Source organism: Leptodactylus fuscus, chromosome 3, assembly GCF_031893055.1.
Source record: "Leptodactylus fuscus isolate aLepFus1 chromosome 3, aLepFus1.hap2, whole genome shotgun sequence".
NCBI lineage: Eukaryota > Metazoa > Chordata > Amphibia > Anura > Leptodactylidae > Leptodactylus > Leptodactylus fuscus.
This window is the reverse complement of record NC_134267.1, coordinates 113,969,682-113,993,890: the sequence shown is the minus strand read 5'-3', so window position 1 is coordinate 113,993,890 and position 24,209 is coordinate 113,969,682. Positions and strand designations below refer to the sequence as shown.

Below are 24,209 nucleotides of genomic sequence, written 5' to 3'. Positions count from 1 at the left end.
AATCAAGCCCATTTCACGACTGAAGCCCCATTCACAAGCCTCAGTGTTGGCCCCAGGGGCATGAGGTTACAGCAGGGCTTTAGCACTCTTCTGAGACATCACATGCCTGGAGGAGGAAGAACACAAACTGCAAGGAGGCCTAAAAGTAGTGAAGAAAGGTGAATATAAATGTTTTTATTTTTTTTACATCTCCCTTGGATCTACCCCTATTATACTCTGGGGTCGAAGAGTATAATATTCACCATATACAGTATCATGTTACAACAGTCTCAATTTGGAATATTTGGGACAAATCAGGCTTGTTTCGAGCCGATTCGCCCAATACTGAACATCATACTAACCAGTTTAAGAAGCCAAAAAGCAGGTTTATCTGCTTGTATGAATTAGCATTTTTAACTCTATCATGCTCATACCACAAAGTTTAGAGAGGACCATGCCCCCAAGTGATGACTTAGGTGCACGCCAGTTTCTCATCCAAGGAGACCTTGTACATGGTCCATGTACATTGTGTTTCAGTAAATAAGCATCTGCAAGCTTGTTTGCATTAATAATATACAATCTCTGTAGATTATGTGTCCTTACACACATCTTTTGAGGTGACTTTTAAGCAATAAAAGTTGTACTGTCAAAACAAATTGACATCTCATTTTCGTAGACTTCTCTGTAAAGAGATACATATATTTAGAATGAATCTGTTTTAATAAAAGCAACTCGTATCCATTAGCTGCAAGGTTGCAGCATCAATATGTTGTTTTATTCAAGTTTAGGGCCAGTGGAGTTTCATGGCGCTTAAGTGGAATTTCAAATGGCTTTGACATGATCCTTTACCGTTTTCTAAAAGATTAATGCTGAACACTTTGCTGCAAACCAATTTAATATGGCCTTTCCATATTAAGCGTTTCAATTTAGTTTTTTTTTTTTTTTTTTGGGAAGGATGCATAAGGAATTCAAATGCTGAGATCACAGAAATGAACAATTTTCTATCATTATCACACCTGAAATTGACCATAAAAATAGATCTTCTGCTCAGTCAGCAGTGAGTTGTTACATGAAACTTTTTTAATGAATATATTTCCAAGCTTTATACAGTGAAATTTATTTCAATAATCCAGAAAGTCCGATTATCCAGCACTTAAAGCTACAAAGAAGGTTTTGCCTTTAAAGCGTAACTAAACTTTCAGTCAACTTTTGATTTTCTGGTAGTATTTGCGTTATTGATAAATTTTGTAATATACTTTATTAACAAATTTTGGATCATTTCTGTGAAATCCTGCATATTTTCACTCTTTCGCTTGCTTCAGTATTGAGAGCTATTTCTGCCTCTCACTGAAAATTACATATAAACTCTTCACAGCAAAATGAATCTTTGAATACCATCATATCCTTAACAAATTAGTTCATCATCATATGTGAGGAACACAATGGATGTCCTCAGGTGGTTGGATGGCATCCATTGGGAATCTGGTAGCCTGCTGGCAAGCTTCGTTGTTGAGGCTTTTATATAGTTCCGCCACATACAATCTTAGCTATGGATCAGATACATCTTGCAGAATAGAGGTAAGCGATAATCTAGACATAATGATTTTGTGCTGAAACTCCTCAAGTTTGTGCTGGAGAATAATTTGTTTATATTCAAAGGTTGTTTCTTCAACCAGCAAAGGGAGAGGTGATGGATAGCCCTTGTGAACCCATGTATGCCATACTTTTCCTGGGCTGGTGGGAGGCAGAATATGATTTCTCTGAGAACATGGAAAAATGGTCACTACACATTGACCTGTGGTTTAGATTTATTAATGATGTCCTCATTATCTTGACTAGTCCCAAATAGGATTTTAGGAACTCTGTATCAATACTCAATAATAATGACAGTTGTCTCTATTTTATCTCAGAGATCCATTAAAACTATGAAAACTCAACACCCATGCCCCGACCTTCCTCTGAACTCTCTCAGTTGGCTTCCTCTGCAATAATTCCTCCTCATGAGGATCCCCCAAAGGGTCTGCTGCCATTAGCCTCCTCGGAACACACCACAACCATGGTCCTCAGCTCCACCCAAATGCAACAAGGACTACCATCTTCTCTGAAAATCTCAAAAACCAACTCCATGGACATGGATAATCTTGCCTCTGACCTAAAGAGGGCCTGGTGAATGACCTTAAATTGGTCAAAAAGAACTTCTCTAACCTAAAAAGTACTGAAGTCTGGAGTCTTTCAAGTCCTCAGTCAAAACCACCACACAAGACTTGCAACGTGCTTCAACGACTCCACCCAGAACTGAAACCTGTACTCCAACTGGATGATGTCAAGAATAGGTGGAGAAATAATGTTCAATTTAGAGGCCTTCTTGGGTCAACCCGTACTCCTGACCTAGTGCCCACTCTCACTGCCATCTTTAACTCTCTACTTGTCAGTTGACTCGCACATAGAAATAGACAGGGCACACAGGCTCTAAATTCCCTAAATTCGGTCCCTATGAAACCTAGAGAAGTCAACTGCAGGATCCAGTACTATGCCATTAAAGAGAAGATCATGCAAAAAGCTAGGGAACAGAGGGTGATACATTTTGATGAAGCTAAAATTTCCATGTTTATTGACCTCTTACACATCACACTCAGGCAAAGAGCTGCTTCTATGAAGCTCCTGTTTGCCATCCCCCAACACCATGGAATACCATGCTGCCGGGACTTCCCTTTCTCCCTCCCGATCTGTTCGAGAAACAACCTCATCATTCTCTTATCATTCAAGCTCTAGACTTGCCCTTACTACTGCTACCCAATTGTTCACTCTGAACCTGAACCAGAGCCTGTGCTTCCTAAACAATTCTGCTGGAGTCTCTTCTGCTGGGTAGGCAATGCATGTCTGATCTTAAACCAAACTTCACTCACTTCCAACAAAACCATGCATACAACATCCAATCAATGGGAAACCTTAAAATGCATCTATAGGTGGACCCTGATCACACATGGTTGGTGCAGGAAAAAGGAAGCAAGTGCTAAATTAAAAAAACTTCTCTCCAAACTTGATACCCTTGAAATGCAGCAGAGAGACAACCTACAACTTTCCAGCCTCTCAGAACTCAATAATATTTGCAATGAAATATTAACTCTGTTGGAACATAAACAAAGACTGCGACAAATTTGCGCTTTAATATTCTATGAGTGGAGCACCAAATCAGGCCGCTATTTCGATAACGCAATACATGACCACAAACTGTAATCGTACATAGCATTCATACAGCGACTACTAGGAACAGCTTTATAACCTCCCGCCCCCACACTCCACAAACCCCGCCCTGTCTTTTCATAGGTTACATCTTTTCACTCTCCAATATCCCTACTATCAACTCACCCCCATCCAGTTATACCCTTCCACTAACTTAGTTTACTAGACTTTATATCTATGTTTATACAATCCTACTTTTGTCATATGTTCCTCGGAATTAGGCCCAGTTCATAGCTGCGCATGGGTTTCCGTAACCCCGAATGGAAACCTAATATGCATAAAAAAGTGGTTACTTTAGGAAACCCCACAAACTTTAATGGGGTTCGTGTGGTTTTTGCTCGGTTTCCGCATGAAAAATGTGGAGAGAAGAGTGCTGCTTGCAGTGCTTTTCTCTCTGCATTTTTCATGCAAAGAGGGGAACGGAATCCCCGAATGCAGATGTGAAATGGGCTTTAGCTGTTCATACTGCACCAGGACTGTCTTTTTTTAATATCTGTGGCTTCTAGCGATTTCATTTTGTGTTTACTTGCTACTTATGGTATGTAAACATTTTCAATAAAGATATAATGTTAAAAACATTAGTCCTTGAAATTGGGACACCCAGGAATATTATGTTCTTATTTGAATTAAGATGCATGCATGTATAAATACAATATCTTTACGTATTTTTCATATATATATATGTTTTATAGCCATTTACACTTGAGAATGGACTTTTAAAAGCCCGAAATGTGTTGTGTTTGTTTGCCAAATAAAGCCAATATTTTCATATATTATTGGTGGAAGCGCAATTGCTATCGCCTGGAACTTTTGATATAAGTCCGACTTTGGTCCGTGGTTCTCTTTGTCTTGAAGAATGTTATTCTGGACATGGAGTTCCAGTGGCTAGTTCCTCCATCCTATAGATTTCACTGATTTTATTGACCCATTGTAAAATGGAAGGGGTGTAGGAGACTGCCATATGGTGGGGTTTAGAAGTTTGGCCACGGTTAGTAGGTATTAGCATTATTTTTATATTCTACACATCCCTGCTAATCCAATAGCTCAACTAAACTACAAATTTTGCTTGTGCAGATGAAGAATAGTTGAAACAGACACAGTTATAGATTCAGTATAAGTTTTTAACTTACCGTCCTGCTGTCTTGTTCTGATGATACATCTCCCACGTATAACATAAAATTAATATGTAGCAGGCTACAATTAGTGGTAAAGGAAAGAAGAATGTTGTGATTGTCAAGTACAGTGTGTACCTGAAAAATAAACAGATAAAACAAACACAGAATGGTGTTCACTTGTTATGCATTAAAGAAAAACTACATCTTGATAAAATGGAAAAACATTATCAGAAATATTACAAAGTCAGCAATACACAGAGACTTCTGACATCAGATTCCTTCCAGCTAAAACAAGAGATCAGCAATGCATACCTCTCAGCCATCCTGGATTCAGTGGGACAGACACGGATTCCGGGTTCTGTCCCACTGCCTCGTCATTGGGAGGTAGTTCCCAGATCTAGGAGAGCTGATTAGTTTTTTTTAATGTTTGGTCAGTGCCAGGTGAAGAACATTAAACTAGGGGTAGATAGAGAGGGACTATAAAATGGGGGTAGCTGGACAGTGATATTAAAGGGGTTCTCCCATCTAATTATATAAGCCAGGCTGCATGCAGTGTCTGCTTCCTGTATTTCTCTCCCCCCTCCTCATTCCTGCTGAACTGGACAAACATTTCTGAAGGTCAGATAATATGCAGATTCTTGTACAGAACGGACTCAGTGTTATCTGTATGTTTAAATAGAGAGATAATAAACTCAGCTTCATCAAGAAACTGCAATTAGCTGAAGCCGGCAAGAGCAGTGAGTGAGTGATGTCACTTGTCCTTTTTCCCAGGTCCGTGGTTATTGCAATGCTGTGTAAACAGTGGGAGGAATAAGTTCACATACCAGGCAAACAAGGCAGAATTTATAAAGTAATATATTTAGAAAAAGGCTTCAATTTACATAAGCTACTAGTATGGGTAATTTGGAGGGGGACATTAAACTGGGGGAAATGGAGGGGATCAATAAACTGTGGTGGTAGCTAGAGTGGCACATTAAACTGGAGGCAGCTGATCGAGGACATTAAACTAAGGGCAACTTTAGGGGGAATTTAAACTGGGAGAAAATGGAGGGGACATTAAACTGTAAAGGTAGGTGGAGAGTGACATTAAACTGTGGGGTCAGCAGGAGAAGGAATTTATACTGTGGGGGCAATTAGGTGGGAATATTATAATATTGGGGCATATCATGTTAGCGTGATTGTAGGGGTATTATATTGTATGGGGGAACAAAGAGAAATGGATGGGAAAGGGCGGGATCAAAATAGAAGTGGGTGGGGTTAAATTTGCTGCACTTTCTATCTTTCTTTCTGTCCTTTGAAAGTTGGGAAGTATGGGAATGTTTAAATCCAATATGTCCAATCTCTCTTTCCCCCAATATCTGCCATGAGGCCTACACAAGTTGTCAATTCCAATTTCCCCCACAGCATCGTGTCCTCACTCCAGGTTTCCCCCACAGTATCATGTCCTTCCACCCCCCCAGATTGCCCTTCGAGTGTCATGCCCCCTAGTATCATGTCCTCACCCCAGGTTTCCCGACAATATCATGCCCCCTACACTGACATGCTCCCCTCAGGTTGCCCCCTCAGTTTCAATATTTCCCCCTCGGTTGCCTCCACAATTTCATGTTCCCCTACTGTATATATCAAAGGAAAAAAACAAACCTTTTTACTCACCTTTTCCATTCCTCTGTTCACTCCTCTCTGGTCCCGGAGTCTTCTAGGAGCAACAGGCGTGATGTAAGTGATATCACTACATTGCGCCTCCTGCTCCCAGGACACAGGAGCAAAGACAACAGCTGGATGGTGAAGCAAGGAGTGGACAGCTCCCTACTTCTTTATTGGCTTCAACTCATTTTCATCCAGAAGACAATGATGATTTGGAGTAGTTTGGACCCACTGCCTGGACAGTGGGACAGCCAATGCACCGTCGGCCCTATGGTTAAAGTGGCCCTGTGTAATCCCTACATTTTATAGGATGATACCTTGTATACATTTTAAGTTTGTACAGTATAAGTTTATACCGTTTAAAAGCAGATTTTTGTTCCTTCCATTTCTGGTGATTTCATAGATATATGCATGCAGGCATAGGTCTTAGAGATATGTAGAACTTTGAATTATTTTTTTTAGGACGTGTGGTGCACATAAATTTTTGTTTGTTTTCTACTTTTAGCAACTAATATAAATTTATTTGCATTTTTATATAAATCATACACTTTTAATCAACAAACCAATGTGGCTTACTAAAACAGCAAGAAGTGCAATGAGGGATAAAGAGAATGTGTTTTGAGGACTAAAACAAGAAGATAGTGAAGTGGCATTAAAACATTATCCAGAGGAAAATAAACAGCATGTGAGAGAGAAATAGTCCAATAATCGTCAACTATTCACTTAATTGGCTATTACTATATTCCTACACTACATAGAAATATCAATGTATCCTATTTAAATACATACAACTATGCTAATTACGCTAATTACATATGGATAGAATTAACATGTTCTTTCCTTCCATACATGTAACACAAACAAAGATGGTCTAAGTTTGGCAAATCAAACCGTGCAAACATTTTCAGAAAACAGTTGTGGGTCAAACAGCCACACTATAAATAAGCTGCCTGATAAAGCTCAGACTATGAATACATGTTATATAATACAGTACATCTATTAAATATTCCTATCAGATTTGAGATATAATAACAATGTACAAATACATGAAGGGCCACCACAAGGAACTTCCTAATAATCTTTTTACTCCTAGGCTAGTCTAGAGAGAACATTTCACCAGCAGCATAGATAGAGAAGTGCTGATGGTGGATTCATTGTGCAAGTTCAAGGAGGGCCTGGATGCTTTTCTGGAATGGAAAAATATTACAGGTTATGAATATGGTTATGATTTTCAAATTTCTTAAAGGGATCCTCACTCAGACACAATTTTTTCTAAGTACCACATTGGAATAGCCTTAAGAAAGGCTATTCCTCTCCTACCTTTCATCGTCTTCCCCGCGCCGTCGTTTGCCTACAATCCCGTTTTTTTTGTATGCAAATTAGCTCTCTCACAGCACTGGGGGTGGGACCCAGTGCTCAAACAGCACTGGGGGCATCCCCAATTCTGCAAGAGAACTCTCCAGCGCTGCCTCCATCTTCGTCAGCAGCGTCCTCTTGAGGCTCTTCTTCCTGCTGTGGCTTGAAACTTCTGGGCCTCGGGCAGAGCAGACTGCGCATGCCCACAGGCCATGAGAAAATGGCCGCTTGCACAGTATTGTAAGCGGACATTTTCTGGTGGCCTGTGGGCATGCACAATCTGCTCTGCCCAAGGCCCGAGGCCCATAAGTGACAAGCCACCACCAGAAGAAGAGGCTGAAGAGGACGCTGCTGACGAAGATGGAGGCAGTGCTGGAGAGAGTTTTCTCACAGCTTAGGGGACGCCCCCAGTGCTGTTTGAGCGCTGAGGACCGCCTCCAGTGCTGTGAGAGACTTAATTTGCATACCGAGAAAAACCGGGATTGTAGGCGAACGACCATGCGGAGAAGACAACGAAAGGTAGGAGACGAATAGCCTTTCTTAACGCTATTTGGACGTGGTACTTAGAAAAAATTGTGTCTCAATGATAGGATCCCTTTAAGGACAAGCTGATCCAGGATTTTATACTGATTGATGGATTAGAGTCAGGAAAAATGTATTTCTCATAACATCAAGTATGTAAAGGGGATATATAGCTTAGGTAGGGTTCATACTACCGTTGGTGTCCGCACAGAAGGTGTCCGTTTAAAAAAAAAAAGAAAAAAAAAGTACACCTATCATAACGGACAGTAACTGATGGCTATCAGTTACCATCCGTTGCCCATAGACCTCAATGTTAAGAAAAAAACGGACACTTGCTGTCCGTTTTTTCAAATGGGCAGAAAAGTCCTGCATGTAGGATTTTTTTGTCTGCTTGAAAAAATATGGTTGTAAATGGACACTTAAGGACACAAACAGACACTAAAGGACAATAGATAAAATGCTATTGAAATGAATGGAAATTGTAACGGACACAGCTAGTGTTCATTGCTGAAATATTGAATGGACAGTAGCTACGGACACTGCTGTCGGACACCAACGGTATTGTGAACACCCCCTTAAAGAAATAGTAACTGCAGTAAATGTATGTAAAGTTATGAGGGGAGTTATAATTGATCTACCTAGTCCAAGAAATGCTGATGGTGATTGTTGGGCTACCGGCCACGTCACAACCCCTGACATTACCTGGGGGAAGAACGTTACTTCATGCTACCCACTCCCTCTTTCCACAATTTCACAGATAATTACTTAGAAAGATGGGATTGTAAGGCTGGCTGACTATAGCAAAGCCAGCCCCCATAGCACAGGTCATTATTACCTGTGAGATCAGGAGAGGAGGGGGCAAAGCAATCAGGGAAATTGAACTCTTCATTGGATCACATGACCTGGGAGTTGTGATGTGGCCAGGACCCCTGGATCCTTCATCAGCGATCCCCGGTCCAGGCCAATCAATTTCAACTCCCAGGACACCCCTTTAAATAATAATAAAACAGTATATTTCCCTTACAATCCCATCTTTCTTTACTAATAACTGTTGCATAACCCCTAAAGTTTATCTATGATATACTGTACTGACTGGCATGGTGACTTTGCATAGGAATTGGAGAAGTGAGGATTATTTTTTTGGCATTTTAACACATACTGCTGTTATTATTTTAGTAACAGAACCTTTTTAAGTTGCACTAGAATTTTTTGAAATCTACCACTCCAAATTTATATATAAAAAAATTGAAAACAGCTCCAGGAAATAGGATTTCTTTCAGTTGCGTCCTACTCTGTGCACTCTGTTGGAGTTTTTTACTTGATGATTTATGAAATATTCCCATTATTACTATTACAGGATAATTTGCAAGGTTAGATCATAGAAGAACACAAAGGATCCAAAAGTTCTTTATTTCATTATTGAAAGGTTATGGAAAGCACAGAAGCAAAAGCCATTAAACTCCTCTATTAACCTGACTTGTTTGAGAAAAGTAATGCTCAGAAATGATAATTTTCTACATAGATAACACACTTCAAACAAATAATAAAAAATGTTAAAAGGTCTTTAAAAAAAAAAACATAGTCTAATTGACAGGATGGTTACTGATTTAATATTCTCATACTTACCAGAGAACATCATTTGGTGTTGTGAGGTCGAATGCGCAACTTTCCAACCCATCTTTGAACTGGATAACCTTGGAATAGACCCAGACAGGAAACACAACTACAAAAGATGCTGCCCACAGAAGTATGTTAACACGGATTGTCTTTGATATTGTCCTCAAGCTTGTAAGACGAAAAGGCTGGACCAGAGCCATGTATCTGTTAAATAAAATGAGAACATCTCTATTAAAATAATCATAAATAATAGAAAAATTATAATGATAAAATAGAAATAATGATCAAACTATTCCATTCGTGTCTGATTTTCAGATGCTTTTACATAAATTTCAAATGCAGTGTTTTTAGATCTGTCATTTAGAGTAGCATACAGCATATGCACCGGATCTACTCTACTGTATGTCCATGCCTCAGCCCCTTAGAGTGATATTGATTATTGGTACTGTTGTGGGTAATTATTTGTATATGTATTTATTTATAGAAAATACCGATATATGGTTTACATGTTCACATGGAGGAATTTTCTGCAGATTTGTGGCCGATTCTGCCTCCTATTGTCTTCAATGGGAAGCAAGAGATCATAGCAGGCCACTGAAAACAATAAGTGTCCTGCTCAATATTGCCATGGAATGTTTGGCTAATTCGTCCGTGGATTCCACAGCTTGAGAATCCCTGCTCATTAGGCCGCCCATTCATCTGGGCCTTATCAGCAGCGGATAGCTGAGATGGAAAGACAACGGCCTGCATTGGAATCCCATCGTTGGTAGCCCACAGGTAGAAAAGGCAGAGTAATTCCTCTTTATTTTCCCTCCGGGGAACTTTTCTTATATGTACTTTGTTTCTGTTACTCTTTGTCCATATGTTTAGAAGTTCAGAAAAAAAGCTTTAGGGTCCATTCACACAGAGGAAAATAGTGAGGAATTTGGTGTGGAATTTTTTACACTGTAAAAAAGCACCTCCCATTGATTTCAATGGGTTCTGCTAGCTTTTTTTCCACTAGCAGAATTTTCCACTATTGTATCTGAAAAGACAGGATGGAGCTGTAAATCACTGATCTCTGTGGGTGGGGTGGGGAGGAGAATTCTCTTACTGCTCTGTGGTAAATTAAAGGGATTGTCCCATCTCAAGGATCCTCTCTATACTGCTAGCTTATGTGGAATTAGACTTTTCCTAAATACATTGCTTCAGCAAAACTGCTTTGTTTGGCTGTTAATTTTTTTTTTTTTAAATGTAGATTGTGAGCCCCATATAGGGCTCACAATTTACATTTTTTTTCCTATCAGTATGTCTTTGTAGAATGGGAGGAAACCCATGCAACATGGGGAGAACATACAAACTCCTTGCAGATGTTGTTCCTGGCGGGATTTGAACTCAGGACTCCATTGCTGCAAGGATGCAGTGCTAACCACTGAGCCACCGTTTTGCCCCAAAAATCTGTGCTCCAGATGAGGCTTGAATTCACAACCTCAACATTGCTCACCAGTTACGGTCTTATAAGTACTGTGCGCTAACCGATTGCGCCACTAGAGCTCACGTTATTTTAAGTTATTCACTTCATTGTTTACGCTGCGTTTACATAACCACGGACTTGGGGATGACAAGTGATGAGCTACCTGCTCTCAGATAGGGGAGGGGGAGCTGAGTGCTCCGTGCTTGTATTTCTGAGCTGTTTATCTTTATGCCCCTGACAATTTACGTAGCTCGCTGCTTTCAGATAGGGGAAGGGGAGTTGAGTTCTGGAGCAGCTTGCATTTCTGAATCGTTTATCCTCTGCTCTTCCAGTTATCAGGTCGGCTAATTAAATTTTGCTGATGAGGGCTGAGATAGGGAGTCTGTTACCTCTGTATGTAAGCACAGACTTAAAACAGAGTTTACTGCAAGCTGACTCGTGTTCCTGTAGCACATAAATTTTGGATTTTCATCAAATCCAGCTCTGCTACATCAGCTTCATATTGTGCATCTTCCAGTGATACTGTGGTAATTTATGTACAACCAATCCCTTATTACTGACTGCAAACATACTGCTATGAAGAGAACTAGTAGAGAAAGTGGAACCTCGCCCACCAATGTACCGAGAAAACCAGGAATTTAACAGAGCACACAGCATGCAGGTTGCTGAACAAGCCAGTTTGGAACACCCCTTTAAGTTAATCAATTTATGTAGATGTGTTAACAGCAACTTTCAGTGTATTGTTAATAATAAACTGAAAGCTGCTGATAACTCATCTACACTAATAGTAACATTTTATTTAAACCATCAAAAAGCAGAAGTGATATTTTCAATCAAAAATAGCACCATTAGCAAAATATCAAGAACAAGTTGTTAAATCATTCAAATAATGATTCCTGATATTTTGTCACTGATCTTTACTGCCATAGAATAGTGGATAAAGTTCTCATCAGTGTTACTCCCAACTAAAGAGCAAGGGTTTACTGAAATTAACAAAGACGGGGTGTTATCTTGAATGGAAATAATGAAGGAAAATTGTGTTGATTTTAATTTCTTATTTTTCTCTTTTTAAGGACTACTCATTAAACATGGAATGAAAGGAATGAAAACAACAAATACATCTAAATATATAAAAAAAATATTTCTGTAATCTTAAAATGAACTAGGACTTCTTTTGATTAGATCTTATTCATGTGAACAAAGAGCGATTGCTAATGAGTTCATTATTATAGAGTTCTAAAGGCAACCTGGAAACACACTAGGAATGATAATCACATCGATATCTCAACAGAAAGTTTGCATTTGTCCTTCTCTGTTTTCTACAAAAAAAACACAACTTTTGATTCATAATTCAGTCACGCGGCTGTTTTAACCCAATGCTGTTTTCCACTGACAGCACACAGTCAAATTCTTGTTATGGACGTGCTTTGTCCACTGTTAGGACGGGACCGCACCGGTCGAAAAAGACGCAATTTGCCAACGGCAGAAACAACATGAGAAAACGACGCATTTTACAGTAAGTGCAAAGTGGATAGGATTCTAGCAAATGCCATGCCCGCTTTGTGGTTAAAACCCTGGTGCAGACACACTGCGATTTTCAAAACCGGAGCAGTTTTGGAAATCGCAGCATGCCAATTATATCCACGGAAATGTTTTGCGGTTTTCCCATAAATATAGAATTTTCATTTGCAGACTTATCAACACCATGGCTCACTGTGATCTTGCAGCGCCATAGTCCTAGGTTTGAATCTGGCCAAAACGAACATCTGCATTGAGTTTTTATGTTTTCTATGTGTTTGAGTGGGTTTCCTTCTCTCCTTCCCATACTTAAAAGAAATACTGATAGGGCATTTCCTATAGGGGACAGTGCCTGACAATGTCTGCAAAGGACTATGTTTTCACTATACAAGGATCATGGAAAGAATATGCATATCTGTCTTCAATGATGTAAATAGGAAGACAGTGCCTCACTCATGCAGCCCAATAGAGGGTGCTCCCTTTAACATCATTCCTGACCTTCCCAGAGGCCAGGTCTTCTCACTGGCTGGCTTGGTAAAATCCCACATCATTTGCAGCAAACGCCTCTGGGAAGGTCGGCCATGATGTTAAAAGAAGCGCCCTCTATTGGGCTGCATGACTGAGGCACTATCTTCCTATTTACATCATGGAAGACAGATTTGCATATTGTTCCCATGATCCTCTTCCCAGTGGAGCGTCTATGACTTAAAAAGAGTCCACACACCTTAATGATGGTCTCTCCCTAAGGAGTGACGATATCCCCTTTTCACTATACAAGTAAGAGAAAAATATACTAAGGATAAGTCATCAATAATTCAAAAAAGTTAATAAAAAGTTATTAATATAACCCATTGAAATGCATCAGATCCATAATAAAATAAAGTATCAAGAGAGATTGCTGATACAAGACTAAGGATGTGCTTAGGAAGAAAATACTTTGAAGTATAAAAGAAAAAGCTTCTGAGATCACAGACAAGAGTATATAACTATAACTGGACAGGTAAACATCTATATCCGTTAAACTACAAAAAGAACATACTGTGAAATACTTGATCATAATTGTTACCTGAATTTGTTCAAGCTGCTAAAGAACAGGGAACGCTGTATTTTGTGGAAAGATTTATTATAGTGGGTCTTGTAAATTGGATACACATCTATCAGCCAGGTCATAATAGTAAACCTCCACAGGATGACAGCTACTCTCTGAATAACTAATAATAGCGCTTGGGCTATGTTCATACTGTGACGGAACTAAGTTGTAAAGATAAAAAAAATAATCTATTTTTACAATGGTGGTAATCATGGCGAGAGCTTACCTAAGAGATTTTTCATTATGAATTGCAAGTTTAAACAAGATAATTGCTGTAAATCTGATGCTGAGAAGAATAAAATAACTCCTATCCAGTAATTTTATACTTCATAGCATACGTAGGAGGGCTTTTTTTCCAAAGACTGCATTTACACAGCTGCGCTATCACATTGGGAACTTTTGTTTAACCTCTGAAGTTAAATACTACTGTCTGTCTATCAATCATACGGTTATTTAGGCAGGGGTCCTTCCTGTAATTACCCATTTCACTGTAATGACTAAAAACTTTTAGCTTACCTTTATATTTGTCCTGTGATCACAAATGTTTTACTGTACAAATTCTCCAAAGGCAATGATGGATAGTGTTTAGACGTGAAGGATAATTTTACATAGCCCAGTTAGATAACAGTTACCAGATACTATAATTTTTGACATTTAGGCGAAGGCCTCATTCACATCTGCGTTGGTATTCCGTCTAGGGGAGTCTGCATGAGGACCCCCCCGAACGGAATACTGAACGCATCTGTAAGCGGTGTGCCAGTGAAAGCACACAGACCCCATTGACTGTAATGGGGTCCGTGTGCTTGGCGCCAGATCTCCGCAGGGAGCATGTGGGCAGGAAAGTAGTTCACAATCTACTTTCCTGTCCATATGATTTGTACAGGCAGCACACGGCCAGCACACGGCCCCCATTATAGTCAATGGGGTCAGTGTGCTTTCACTGCACACCCTTTACAGTTGCTTTCAGTCCCCATGCGGACTCCCCGAACAGAATACCGAACGCAGATGTGAACAAAGTATAAGGCCCCACATTGTGGAAACACAGCTTTCTTTGTTGCAGATTTTGCTGTGGTTTTTGAGCCAAGCCATAAGTGGATGGAGCAGAAGGGAGAAGTATAACTACTTTCTATATACTTCCCATTCTCTTCGTAGCCATTCTTGGCTTTGCTGCAAAATCTGCAACAAAAGAAGCTACGTTTCAGCAAAGTGGAGCCTTAGCCTAAAGAGGATTTGGCCAATTCTAGGATTGTGTGCAATAACTCACATTTGCCACTGTATGCAAACTTAAACCAGTTTTAGATTTTTCAATGACAGCATTCTCATTGGCTGCACTAGTGTATGTAAATGTAATAGACTAGTTCCCCTTGTCCTCTGGCAGTATCTGAGAATACGTCTAGCATTTTTACAGGAGGCAACAAGGTCATGTCAAATGTAATGCTTGAAATCACTGAGAAAGTGTTTTGTTGAAAATGTCGTATTCATTCATTCATTCATTCATTCATTCATTCATTCATTCATTCGTTTCTCTTTTGTTTCTCTATATTATATGATTATACCATTATAATTCATCCATTGAGGGGCCTACTCAGAAATCCTAAAGCATCAAAGATTCAGAATGGTCCCAATGTACTATGCTTTTATAGTCAATAATATCCAATACTCTGATTTTAGCTGTATACATTTGTAGGAAACTTTAGGTTTCTGACTAAAAAAATGACACCTTACCAATCCCATCTTGACACCACTGACACCACCCTTGCAGCTATAGACTGGCTACGGTAGTCACATATTACAATCATATGGTATGGCTGGAGGTGGAACAATAAAAAAGCACAAAGGAACAGGAACATGCGGCATAGATGTGGCAAGGTACTGGAAGTGTTTTACTACATTAGTTTTATCATATCATTTGTTTGCAAATAATGTAAGGGTCGAATAATTCCTTTGATATACTATATCATAACACTATATATTATATAACACTAGGGGAAACGGAATATTTGTAAAGTGCTAGCATTAAACTGTGCAGTAAGCTGCCCCTAGTAGCAGCTGCTAGTTGCTATTATTAGCTGTAGACCCTTCCTCTATGGGCTCCAATATACTAAGGGTAAGTTCACACAGGGGTTTTTGGATCAGAACAGTTCTGATCCAAAAACCGGGTAGCCGTAACTGAAAGCCGATGCACTGAGGCGGCATCCAGCCGCACACTCCGCTCCAGATTAGGCCCAATGAATGGGCCTAGTCCGACGGAGGGTGAGTCTTCAAGCCGAATCGCGAGGTGAAATGGCCTGAAGAATGAGCACCTCGCTTCTTTATTCCGGGAGCCAGAAGAAACGGCTCCTGGAAAAAAACTCCTGAGCGGCTCTGTGTGAACCTACCCTTAGTAATATTGCCTTGTGGGTGAATTGTCATTTTTTGTTTTTTAACGTAGATTGCGAGCCCCATATCGGGATCACAATGTACTTTTTTTTTTTCCTATCCATATGCCTTTGTAGAATGGGAGGAAATCCACACAAACACGGGGAGAATATACAAACTCATTGCAGATGTCGTTCCTGGTAGGATTCAAACCCAGGACTACAGTGCTGCAAGGCTGCAGTGCTAATCACTGAGCAACCGTGTTGTCCCTAATTGTCATTTTTTTTTGTCAGTGGCTATCTGCTTAGTTTTTTTTCTGTTTTTATCCATATTGCATAATTTTCTTCTTTTGAAAGACAAGTAGTAATTTAATAGATTACATAGAAAATAAGAAAGCATACATATATAACATTATATAACATTTGAGGCTAAATTATAGCATTCATGGACTACTTTAGAGAACTGTTGCTGAGAAAAGTGTTTCACAGTAGATGTGATGAACACAATGTACTTTTTTTTGTGTCTTTTGTGTTGCTTTATTTATTTATGTATAAAGGTAAGCATTTTAGCTAGGACACAAATCCAGTACCATATTCACATTATACCAAGTATTTACAGGATGCAAAATAACATTAGAAACATTGGTCAAATATACTAAATATCACATCTTGCTGGTCAGCAGTATTCTTTATAGTGTTAATTTGGGCTATTATTTATTATATGATGCTTTTTGTGGGTCTTTACCTTCTCGCATGTGTACACTAAGCCCTACATTATTCTATATACTTTGCACCTTATGTATCTATTTTCGGCACATACATTTATATGCTCTATGGTAGAGGGCAAACAGTGAACACACGCATTTCATCTTCTATGGAGAATGCAGACTAATGTACACTATCTACCAATAAGTATTTCGACACCCATGCAAATGAAGATATCTGCGGTCATGATGTACGTCACGCCATCCGCAGTTAAATAGGAAACAACATTGGCATTAGTGCATTGGCATTAGTCACATACAAGATGCCATGAAGTGCAGAGTTGTCCGATTTCGAGAAAGGCGTAAATGTGGGGTACCACAGAAATGGTCGATCCTTAAGGAGCATTGCAAGCAAACTGAATTACTCAAAATCTACAGTGGCCTATATGATTACGAAGTGGAAGGTGAACAATGATTGTCAGAATGTGCCCCAAGTCGCCAGACCCCTGAAACTGGGAGACAGAGACCGATGGGTAATGGCCAGACAAATTCAGAAGAATCACACCCAACCAAAGAAACACATACACCGGAGGTTTGAACAGGCATTCGGGAGTATTGTGTCGATTAATACCATCCGTAAGGAAGCATCTGCTGGGTTCTACCAACTATAGAATATGAATAAATGTTGTTTTTCTATTCTCCCACATGTGTCCAAATACTTATTGGTAGACAGTGTATATATCTGCAAATTGTTTTCATCAATTCACGTCTGCCTTGATACTTAAGCATGTTTTATATAACTACAGTATATTTTCTTTAAACTTGTAGATATGTGCGTTACATTTTCCTAGTTTCATGTTGCAATATATATTAGAAATGTATTGAAACAGAAAATGATCAGTTGTTTGTTTACCTGTCTAAGCTCATTGCGGTCATAATAGCTGTGCAGGCGAATTGGTTGCAGGTATCCAGAGATGTAATTATAGTGCAGAGAGGACTTCCAAATACCCATTCTCCTCCTCGAGCCCATTGATGAATAAGAAATGGCATTCCAATGATGTGAACAAGATCTGCCACAGCCAGATTACAGATGTAGATGTCAGGTATTGTTTTCCTTCTAGATCTGAGATAAAAGACACAAATATATGAAACAATAAGTTTTCTGGACTTGCATTGTAAAGTATTGATTGCAGGTTACATTTATAGTCACAGGCAAGCTACAAAGCTAAGATTACAATGTAATTGGTCTGCTTAATATTCTTTATTCAGCACCGGAAAAGAAAGAAAAAAAAAAAGTGCCTACCAGAGTTAAAGGGTAGGGTATTGGTTCACACGGTACAAACACAGATGAGCACATTGAGCATGTATATAGCAGTAAAATGCATGTGAATAATAATATGGGGATGAAAAAAGAAACAATAGACAAGTAACGGATACTGATTTTAGAGGTATAATAGCGCAAAATAAAGCTTGGGAGAATATAGGAAAATGATAAAGATGAACAAGTCAACTGTACATAACAGAGGTCAATGGTTGTTGCGCGATATCAAAATGGCAACATCATATGTGAGAAGCAACATAGAGCTTATAGTTATCTTTTGTAAATTAATTCTCCTCTTTGTTCTAATTGGAGAATATATCAGATTTGTCCCACATTATAGAAAAAGTTCAGGTTTCAGGTTCAAATTATCCTGACCATCTTGCTGTTCAGTTTCCACAAACAGGCTAAAATGGTTGCTATGTTAAAGCATAGAGAAAGAAGAAGGATGATATGAGGTGTGGGGTCAGGCAGGTTTACCCTCATGACAGGCTAGAGTAAATCAGAAGGACTATAGTCCAGAGGTCACTCTTGGCTCATAAATAAAATAGAATGCCTGAGCAGAAAGAGAGGTGCCCATATTGTGGATAAAAATACAGATCATTTTACAGTTACAGACAGCAATATTACATAGATAATACAGCGAGGGAATTGGGTAAGTGTGTAGATTCTTATTAAGATAGACAGACTAACAGACATCAGCCAGTACTGCTACTGGTAAATACTGTACTATGTGTGTCCAAGAACTGACAATTTATTCACGTCAAACTCACTCTTTTTTGTATGAATCTGGTGTAATTTAGCTTTTTCTTTTCATTCCAAACAGCACCCAAAAACAGTAAAAAGTGATTATTTATACACTGGTGTACCTTTTTTTTTTTTTTTTTTTTTTAATATGTCAGCATATGGGGATGCATAGGGCATCTTTTTTTGTGGGGCCAGATGTACTTTTTAGTTTACCACTTTGGGGAATAACTATTGCTTTCATAACATTTTATTAAAATTTTTACCAGAGGCAAAACAGCAAAAAAACTGTGGTTCAGAACGTTACATTTTTTTTCTCGCATTAACCCTACAGGAAAAATATTTTTATAAGTTTCTAGAATGGGCATTTTCAGACACAGGAAAACCTAATGTGTATGTGTTTCACAGTCATTTTTGAGACTTATAGGTATTCTAGGGAAAGGGGGTGAGTTCAAGTTTTTTTGTATTTTGTTTTGCCATATTTAATGACCCGGGATCTGCCGTAATAGTATGTGGATGTTGGAAAAGGGTTAAGGAGGACCTTTCACTATCTCCACCAATTCAAGTTCGTAGCATTTGTTAATAGGCATCACTCAAAAGATTCCAGCACAGTTGGAATTTCTTCTCTAGCCCTCACCATTCCCAAACAACAAGCGCAGTTAGTTTTGGTTTCTGATGAGCTATTTAAAGAGGACCTTTCATGGGTTTGGGGCACAGGCAGTTCTATAAACTCCTGGAAAGCTGACAGCGCACTGAATTCAGCACACTGTCGGCTTCTCCCAATCTGTGTCCCGGGTAAAGAGCTATCGGTCCCGGTGTCATAGCTCTTTTACAGTCAAAAGGGCGTTCCTGACAATCTGTAAGGAACGTCATTCTATACAGAAGCGCCTATCACGCTGTACAGTGTGAGCGGGGAGGAACGCCACCTCCCTCTGCTCACAGTGCTCGTCCATAGACAAGTATTATCAGGAGGGGAGGGGGCGTTCCACCCCGCTCACACTGTACAGCGCAATTGGTGCTGCTGTGGAGAAGGACGTTCCTGACAGACTGTCAGGAATGCCCTTCTGACTGTAAAGCGCTACGGTACCAGTACCGCTAGCTCTTTACCCGGGGCACAGATTGGGAAAGCCGACAGTGCACTGAATTCAGCACACTGTTGGCTTTCCAGCAGTATATAGAACTGCCTGTGCCCAAACCCATGAAAGGTCCTCTTTAAGCTCTGTAATTTTAGGTGGTCAGTGTCAGGCAGGGGGTATGATTAAGAGTTCCAATCAGAGGCAGCCAGTGTCAGAGCTCAGAATCACACCCCTTGTCTGTACCTGTCTGACACCTCCTTACAAAACCTAAATAGTATATCAGGACCAAAATTAACAGTATTACTTGGTCAGGAATTATGGGGTCTAGAGAAAAAAATTCCAACTCCATCAGTGGAGCAATGACAATCAATGTAATGAATTTGACTTTTTGGAGGTGGCCTGTTTTTTTCTTTGCCAAAAACATAGTGCAAGAATACACTATTATAACTGTAAAATCTTTTCATCATCCGCCAACACTGGTAAAAATGTAGTAATAGTAGCAGTAGGCCACAGTTGGCTGGCCCCTCTATTAGACATAATATTATGGAAGCAAGATCATGGAGTATATGGTTCATTCACAATCTCAGTAAATGGCTACTGATGCAAAATATTGCTGCCCAGAAGTTTCATTGTACATTCAGACGGAGGTCACACGTTGCATAAAAGCTAAGTATTTCTTGCAGATTTTGCTGGTAAATCCTTGGCTTCGTAAAATTTGAAACAAAAAACAACTTTCTGCAATATGAGGCTTCAATCTTAGGCTCCATTCCCATGGAGTAAAGCGCTGCTCATTCTTTTTTTTTTTTTTTCGAAGGTCTCCGTCTGTGCCAATCAAAAACACAAAGTGCACGAAAAAAGTGTGGGTGTCACACTAAAAAAAAACGTGCCCAGGATGCTTGCCAAAAAATGCACCCTTTCCCTAAAGGGAAGGGAGGTTCCTGACTAACTCTTCCCCACAAGGACCAAAAGGTGACCGAGTGGGGTCGAGTACCAATGGACCAACTGCCAAAGCAGGAGGTCCCCAACGTCCGTTTTCCCCTTGGGCTGCCACCACCGAGGGTACTCAGGACTACCAGTCGTCTAGTTTCTCTCCGGGCTACCACCACCAGAGATACTCCTTGACTCAGGCAAGAGGTCTGCGCCTGCCCCGGTTCCCCAGGACAGGTCGACTGACAGAGGAGAGAGACCCATTACAGGCCTCGTCTCCGGACAACCGTCAGGAAGCGTCCCAAAAGGGTACAGCATCCCTTCGTTGACACACAAAAAAGGTGACGAGTGAACAAAAAGAGGTGAAAAACATCTATATAAGTGGTAAAGTGCCCATACGAGCCTGGTTTACCGCCAGATCTATAAAAATTCTCCTATGCTGGAAAACCAAGCATAAAGGAGTGTGTGCTCAGCAAGGTGTGATTCTAGTGCCACGCAATGTGCCCAAATCAGTGGGTTTCCCACGCCCAGTGATTTAAGGCACCCCGGGGGCCACTCAAACCCCCAGGGCACGACACTAGAGACTTTCGAGCGCTTCCCCGGCCCATGGTAAGATCCCCAGGGAGCGTCCTGTCCCCCTAGTGGTCGTGTTGACAGCATCAGTGGCGTTCTGCCAGCCCCCTACAGTGGGTCCATCACCTCCACTGGCGGAGCCGGCTTACTGACCACATCCCCCATCAACACGCCTCAAGTGGTTCTCCATTCCTACCTCCACAGATTTCGGTCTACTCTTGCCAGGGCCGGTCCCAGACCGCGCTCTCCGGTAGTTTCACCTACTTTCTGCTTCTGATAAGAACAGATTTTTTTTTTTTAAGTTGAAGTCTACCACAAGGGTAGCATTTTTATTCAAACATTAATTTGCATATATACAAATTAAAAATTCAACTTTCATTTACATAAAATCATTTGACAAATCAGTCATAAAAACATAAAAGGGTACATGGTGGCTATATACTGGAGTTCCATTCCCTGACATACCATTGCTTTATTAGGGGGGAATTCCTTTTTTTATCAATTAAATAGTATAAAAACATTTCACTAAAACACAAGCGTAAAACATCAGCAGTGGATAAAACATCTGTCTTAAAAAGCAAGATGTTCCTGGCCTTCCAGAGCGCGGCTTTCACACAGTTCATGGTCCTCCATGCCGTTGCCTTCTTCCCTTGCGACGTGCAGTTAAAAAGTCCATATAAAATCATTTGAGAGGATAAGTCCTTGATGTCTGCCATTTTAGTTAATAGAGGGAGTATTTTCTTCCATATTTCTTGAGCAAAAGCACAGTCCCACATCAGATGTTGTACAGATTCGTCAGCCTGGCAGCCCTCCCTCGGGCAGACAGCGGTTGTCGCATATCCTCTCCTATGTTGGAAGGCCCGACATGGAAGACACTCGTGCACACAGCTCCAGGCCAGGTCCATCTGCTGGTTAAAAAGAGGGAAACAGTTAGTCATTTTCCATACTTGTTTTACCTGCACCTCACTAAACCTCCCGACAGGTATTAGGGTTTCTCCCTCTCTCAAACTTTTTATTAGTTATCCGCTTTGTTTTAATTCTATGGTGCTTCTAGATCTTAGATTAAAAAGATTAATAACGGTTTCTAAAATAGCATAATGTGAAGGAAGGTTAAAAGCATAGGGTTAGTTAAGAACAGTTTGGAACCACCCGTACTTCCTCATAAAAGAACCCGCATTATATCTAATAAAATAGGACCAAAAGTGATTTTTAAAAAGCCCATTAAAAACATAACAGAAATATTTAATTAAAAGGAATCTGCGTATGTCAGGGAAATCCTTCCCCCCTTTAGGTTTAGATCTCACCACAAACTCTCTTTTCAGTTTCTCCGCCTTGGAACTCCAGAAAAAGGTAAAACAGGCTTTGGTGATCCTTTTTAATAAAACTGTTGGGGGAGGGAAGACTAAACTTAAATATAAAAGTATGGGAAGGATCACCATTTTTAAAATCAGCACCTTACCCTCCATTGATAGTTGTCTCATATTCCACATTAAAATTTTCCTGTTTACCTTTTCAGCCACCATGTCCCAGTTAGAAGCACCACTAATATCCTCGCTGAAGGAGACACCTAAAATTGTAGCAGAATCAGACACGGGCACAGGAATATCCGTAAAAACCATACCTCCTACGTTTAAAATGCTGCATTTGTTAAAATTCACTTTAAAACCAGAGGCAAGGCAGTAAAAGTCAAGATGTTTAAAAGCTCTATGTAGGGCAGGGGCGTCCCGGCATAAAATCGTGACGTCATCCATGTACCCCACTGCTCTAGCCTCAATCCCTCCTCCTCCGGGCAGGGGCACACCACGGACCACCTTATCGTTTCGGATTGCACATAACAGAGGCTCTAGGGCGCATATGAAGAGCAGTGGGGACAAGGGACACCCCTGCTTAACTCCTGACTTTAAAAGCACGTCCCGTGTCTTAAAACCGTTAACTAAAATTTGGCTGCTACAATTATGATAAAAAGCTTTTAAAGACAATAAAAAGCCCTCTGGTATACTCATTCGATCTAAAACCTTAAAAAGATAAAAATGGGATACCCTATCAAAAGCTTTTTCGAAATCTATATTTAAAAGCGCTAGTTTACTTTTCCTTGCTTTTGTATGCGCTATAACATCTTTTATTAGGTTCAGGGTATCCCATATGCTCCTGCCTGGCACCCCACAGACCTGGTTAGAGTGTATGATCTGTGGGATAACCATCTTTAAACGGTTTGCGCATATCTTGGCCATTATTTTATAATCAACGTTAAGAAGGGTGATTGGCCTCCAGTTCTATAAATCGGCCCGGTCTCCCTTCTTATATAACAGGGAGACCTCACCCTTCCGCCAGGACTTAAGGAGCATCTTGGTATTAAAAACCTCTTTAAAAAGGCTTAAAAGATCATCTTTTAAAGTATTATAGCATTATGAAAAAAACTCTATAGGTATACCATCGGGCCCCGGCACCTTACCTGCCTTAAAACTTTTGACTGTTTCTAAAATCTCCTGTTCCTTTGGTATCTGTAATAAAAATTGCTGGGAAACAGGGGTTAAAACAGACTTAATCTCCTTCAGCGAGTCTTCTAAAAAATGACGATCCACAGGCTTTGTATTAAAAAGCTCAGAGTAAAAAGCGTGGACTTTGTCTAAGAGACCCTGTACTTCCGTCACCCCGTCTATATTATCTATGGCTGCTTTTTTGTTATTGATTTTCTTAAAGAAATACCTGGAGCAGGTCTCGTTCTCCTCTACATGTTTGATTTGGCTTCTAAAAATAATTTCTTTGCCCTTCTGCTCCAGGTATTTTTCAATTTCATCTTTAAGTGATTGGATATGCGGGGTGACGCCTAGCCCTCCGTCCCTTAGTTTGTACAGGGTCTGCAGGCGATCATTGAGGGTCTGATAAGCAGCATACCTTTCTTTAGCCTTTTGTGCACTTGCTTTGATAAAAAAATGTTTAATCTTGATTTTCATCTTCTCCCACCATTTACTG

At 40.0% G+C, this 24,209-nt stretch overlaps 1 protein-coding gene across 1 annotated transcript in view; it reads right to left on the bottom strand.

Annotated features, from left to right (window-relative positions):
* The window catches only part of MCHR2 (melanin concentrating hormone receptor 2), a 137,895-nt gene that overhangs the window by 5,311 nt on the left and 108,375 nt on the right, over positions 1 to 24,209 (bottom strand). The window contains exons 3-5 of the mRNA XM_075266653.1: positions 17,512 to 17,721; positions 9,486 to 9,680; positions 4,353 to 4,472 (exon numbers count right to left, since the gene is read on the bottom strand). Coding sequence (XP_075122754.1) covers positions 4,353 to 4,472; positions 9,486 to 9,680; positions 17,512 to 17,721 — 525 coding nt within the window. The remainder of the gene's footprint in view (positions 1 to 4,352; positions 4,473 to 9,485; positions 9,681 to 17,511; positions 17,722 to 24,209) is intronic.